The 5,462-nt window shown below is 34.9% G+C and overlaps 2 protein-coding genes across 2 annotated transcripts in view; both read right to left on the bottom strand.

Annotated features, from left to right (window-relative positions):
- The window catches only part of LOC106690052 (odorant receptor 4), an 8,781-nt gene extending 5,990 nt beyond the window's left edge, over nt 1-2,791 (bottom strand). The window contains exons 1-3 of the mRNA XM_014435318.3: nt 1,612-2,791; nt 1,444-1,543; nt 1,254-1,361 (exon numbers count right to left, since the gene is read on the bottom strand). Of these exons, the coding sequence (XP_014290804.1) occupies nt 1,254-1,361; nt 1,444-1,543; nt 1,612-2,456 (1,053 nt within the window). The 5' untranslated portion in view covers nt 2,457-2,791. The remainder of the gene's footprint in view (nt 1-1,253; nt 1,362-1,443; nt 1,544-1,611) is intronic.
- The window catches only part of LOC106690053 (odorant receptor 10-like), a 55,318-nt gene that overhangs the window by 26,223 nt on the left and 23,633 nt on the right, over nt 1-5,462 (bottom strand). The window lies entirely within an intron of this gene.

Genomic DNA, 5,462 nt, shown 5'->3' with positions numbered 1-5,462 from the left:
ACTAGTTATTTTGTTATTAACAAATAAAAATTTCTATGGAAAGAAAAATTATTAATATCAGGCTATTAACGTAATGGAAACTGCACAAGAACAAATTATTAAAAAATTACAGATTCCACAAATAGGTTTTTGTTCATCGATTATTTTCATTTTGCAACATAAGCCCAAAGCATAGCGTTCCATTATGACACTATAAGATACAGATGGAGAGTGGGTGTCACAATAATTATAATAAGACCATTGCTAGAAGAAACGTCCATTTTTTAATATATATATTTTTTTTCTAAAACATTGGCAGCTGAAGATTAAATTTTCACATAAAAAAATTAACAAGATAAGGATATAACATTTTTTCTATACCAGAACAATATATGTCCCATATAAATTCTGAGAACCTTAAAGAATGGACTTCATTAGTCATTGGTTAGAACCATACCACAGTAATTAAATAAATTTAAAAAAAATATTTTTGGCTTAATTTAACCCAAGCCAGAGGTGCTACCAGCGAATACAAATTTCCGAAAATATTAAAAAAAAAAAATTTGAAGTTAAAATATCACATATACGGTGCATCCCAGCATTTACTTTGCCCTGCGTTTCTAGTTTTCCAACAAATTCAACTGCTCTAAGGATAATAGTGAATTTTTGTTTAAAAAAAGTGCCGCGGAATAATTTTTTTAACTAATTTGTCAAACTGAATTTGAGGGACAAGATATATTTATAATTAAATCTATCTGAAGTGAATCATCATTACCTGGTATAAAATGAAAGTATACGTCATTGTGAGGAACCCACTTTTCTCACGGCACCAAAATATTTGAATTTTGCTAGGGATACGCGGGTAACAAAAGTTGATTTCGGAAAATGTGCTACATTTGCTGGGTGCTATGACGATTTTCTTGATCTGTAGGTACAGAGCTACTATCAAACATCACGATTTTGTGAAAAATCTGTACATGATAAAATGGAGATCATCTAAATTTTCAAAACATTAAAAATCATATAAATAAAATCATAGTATATATGATCAAATTTTTTATCATTTTCGAAAGTTACTGTTTCCAGATCTTTGCTATAGACATAGCTAATAAAACTCATATAAAATGTTGATTCGTTCCTAGTTTTATATATGGGTTCAATTAGGCTTAATTGTTTCTTCCTAAAATATTTATTGGAATTCGGATTGATACTACTTAACGGACAGACAAATTTGAGTTTTAGAAAATTTATATTAATTATTAGGGGTTACTTACCACCGTCTCAATGCGAGAAGACCCAAAACAGAACAAGGATACTTCTATAAATTGAAAGGATACAATTTGGAAGAGTTGAAATAAGAAGCTCAGATCGCATGTTTTTCCCTAAAGAGAAAGATATATATTGTTTCAGTAATTTATTCTTAGTAAATCATTATTCCTAAATATAGAATTTGATTAGACGTACAAGTAAAATTTGAAGAGCTCCCATAAATAAAACAAGAATACCAATTCCAAACGTCACAGTAACCAGTGGGTTGTAAACCTTCCTGAGATCATCGGTGTACCTGCAGGGTAATATTTAGAAATTGAAAGTATTCTTGCAACTAAGTATAAGTAATGAACAAAATGGTACCTTAACAGCTTTTGATGATCTTGAAGGCATTCATATAATTCCTCATAAAGATTGCTATTACGGTTCTGAATAATATTTTTATGCCTCTTACTTTGTCTAAAATCAGGACAATCAATCTTCAAATTGGATAAACTAGCACCAAGCACAGTAAATTGAACATAAAGACACATCAAAACTTGATAAAACAAACAGAAATACACACTCACGAGTGTCGTAGCCCATGACAAACAAAACACTTCGTAAACATATATTATCTCATAGTAAGGATATTCGTCCATAGGAAAGGGAAACCAACCGCTCAATATCTTCATTCTGCCCGTTTTGACCTCAGCGATACTACCGGTATGATATCGGATGTAATCTATAGGAACTCTCGGAGAAATTGAAAAAATTAATACTATACCAATATTCCAAATAAATACCACCAGACAATTTAGATTCAACGTCCTATTCGTATTTATATACAAATCTCTCATTTGGTCTTTCATATCTTCAGGTATATTGATAAAATTATTCCTTATCATATCGTATAGCCTACATACCCTATTCAATTGAAACCAAAAGAGCAACAACCTGCAACACATCTGCAAAGCAGGCAGAGCATGCAGACTTATAAACGTGATCTTCTGGATGTCGAATTGTATCGTGAAGAAGCTTTGCACCTGAAAGACTACATATGGGATTGTTATCATAAGCGATCCAAGTAAGTGAATTTTGATAATTATATTCTTCTTTCCCCTTGTTCTGTAATCGTTGATGGCTTTCCACATTCCGAAGAACTTGAGGAATCTGATACTGAGGCCGTCGATAACATCTGAGTCCTTGATCACTGCCTCGTAGTCCATCTCCTTCGACTCTCTCTTCCCTAGTGATGGTCTGCCGTAGTTCTTTCTCTTATAAAAGCTACCCTTAATGGAAGTATTATCTTATTAATGTCCCAATTACCCAATAGATGAGGATGGTAATTATTCACTAGTGGAATGACTTCAGCTAATATGAAGTTAATTAATTGTCGTTTTCCTTGAGGTAGATTCATATTGGATGTTGGGGAAAAACATTCCATCCTGTAAAAGCTTGAATGTTTTATGTGAATTTGAATGTTTTATAGAGAGACTTATAAGCATAAACGGACACGTAGTAACATCTCATTTTGCTTTTTCTTTTATTAATTTTTTTTTCATTCTAAACTTATAATTTCTTAAGGAAACTATCATGTCATCATATGATATCAACAAATAGATTAAGTAATTTATCAGCATATGAACAAAAAATAAGAAATATTTGATTGGTAAATTCTGGCAACTTCATTAAATAAAATGATATGGAGTGAAAGAATAACTTATTTTGGAACAAAGGTCTCCTCACAATAATTGAATATTTTATGATCAGTTGAATGGCAAACAATTTTTTAAAAACAAGGTATTTAAATTACATTTACAGTTTTATCGAGTGATATAAAGTTACAGCTATACAGGCTATTTACATTCATGAGTTGATTTCTCTGGAGGTGAACGAATAGCTGTTGTTGAAAGTAGAGCATTTAAGGATCTTGTACAGATGACAAAAATTTGCTGAAGAAGGATGTACTATGAGAGGACATATGGATCGATTTTTATCTAGTATTCCCTTACGCTTAATCAATCTTTTGATTTTGACTAAACCACTAAAATAGTGGTTATACCGCTGTTCCTTAACTACCGTAAGAGGCTCATCTCAGAATTCATTTACATACACCTTGATCTTCTTCCGGTTAACAAAAAAATTGATAAAAACTATTTCTCACATACCTCCAGCCATGTACTAAACTAAATTAAGACTCAATATTTTTACGCTTTTCATTTCACCTGTTTGTTATCATTCTATCACTATTTTCATTTTTTTGCTCCTTTCAATACTTTTTTACTCATTATTAATAATTTTTACATACTTCACTTTTTATTTTACCTTTATTCTTACATTGTATTTTATTCACTTATATTTATTTGTCCATTGTTTTTATTAATTTTCACATTTGTTGCTTTATTATAAACTTTCACTTCACATTGTTTCAATTAACTTATTTCACTTTACATTGTTTCATGTTACTTACGTATCTTTACTATTTCAATTATCAATGTAGATAAATTATTATTATCACGATCAATACCAAAACGTTTGTTATCATTATCTAATCATTTAGTATGTTTTGATTTACACCATCACCATTACATTTAATATATAAATCAGGAGATCACTTCATATTGTTACCATTAACTTATTTCACTTATTATTATTGTCACCAAATATTTTTAAAAAAAAACAATTAAAACCTTTATCTAACTGATTGGCCCTTAAATGATCACCCAGCGTATTTAGGTACCACTCCACGCCTAGCGCCCTCATTTCGTCCCGAATCGCACTATTGTCAAATTCCCTCCCTGCTTCTAACGAAATCCTGTCGGGAATGCCATAGAACTGGAACCATTGTCCCAACGCCAATAGGTGCCATTGTCCCAGTACCGCTTCTGCTGATTAGCTCTTAACCAGATGGACCACTTTACCGAAGAGGTCCATGGCCGTTAACTATTTATAACTCTACCAGCAGAATGTATCTATTTTGAGGTCTGCTAGAGATGTGACAGCAGTGGTCGTTTCTTCCTGCATCGCTTTTGGTGGGTACCTGTCATATTTGGTGCTAAAACATCCGTCACAGGTACCTATGACCTGTATTGTTTTCTTTATACCCCACCAAAAGTACCTACGATTCAGGGCCTGCATCTTCTCGTTCACTCCTCTGTGATTTGTCTTCCCCTGATGATACGACATCACCTCTTTCTGCTGCTCCTTGTTCCATCCTCAAGCACCGCACGAACACGCGGTATTTCCCTAATTGTTCTGAGCGCCAGTCTTTTAATCTTCTCCTAGAGGACCGTATTCCTCACATATATATGGTAAGTTCTTCCGGCCTTGGAGGCATCTTTTAGTGCTCGACGGATGAGATCTTCCTTGGCTTCCAGCTGGGACCATATAGAATTTATCGTACTCCGTCCGTAACTGCTATAGTCTACTTCCATCAGTCCAGACGTTCTCGTCTTCCAGATGATCTGCCTCGGCTTGTCGTTGATTATTTCATCGACTTCGTCCATTTCCATGGGTATCCCCCCGGTTGAACTATCATCGAATAGTTCAATAGACGAGCCTCCTTCGTCTTGCTCCTGACCATCTCGAGTTTCCTCTTGACCTGGCGACCACTCTCTCAGGAACTGCCTCACATGTCTGGAAGGCTCCCTCTCATCTTCCTCCGTGGCGTTTACAATTAGCGCTCGAGATAGCTAATCAGCCTATACGTTTTCATTTTCCCATTTTGTAAACTATTTCGATATTGTCCTGATTCATGTGTTCTTTCCAACGGTTAACCCTCGTAGAAGCCTCTTTTAATTTACCTACCCATTGGAGGGGACGGTGGTCGCTCTGTACCCTGAATTTCCGGTTTTTCTCCCGAATATGTAGGGACGGAAGTTATCTACGGCCCAAATTATCCCCAACAATTTCCTCTCTAGCGCGCTAAATCTCGTGTCGGCATCCGTAAGGCGTCTGCTTGCATACGCTACAGGGACCTCCTCTCCTTCCCCCTCCATGCGAGGACACTGGGCCACCTGCATTCTGTCGAATAAGCCTCTTTCCCGGCCGACATCCCTCTTCCTCATCCTTCTTCTTCAAGAAGCTGGATTGTTTCTCGTACGTTACTCTATTCCATCCCCGTTCTTCAACCTCCATTCTAGATTAGATTAGATTTTTATTCAGGGCGATCAACATCTAGGTTATTACACCCTTTTTACTTCATCTATCTTCTTGACTTATAGTTGAATGTA

This window comes from Halyomorpha halys, unplaced genomic scaffold (assembly GCF_000696795.3).
Source record: "Halyomorpha halys isolate HHAL.00 unplaced genomic scaffold, Hhal_1.1 Scaffold1561.1, whole genome shotgun sequence".
NCBI classification, from domain to species: domain Eukaryota; kingdom Metazoa; phylum Arthropoda; class Insecta; order Hemiptera; family Pentatomidae; genus Halyomorpha; species Halyomorpha halys.
Note: the sequence above shows the minus strand (reverse complement) of the source record. Positions and strands in the feature narration are given on the sequence as shown.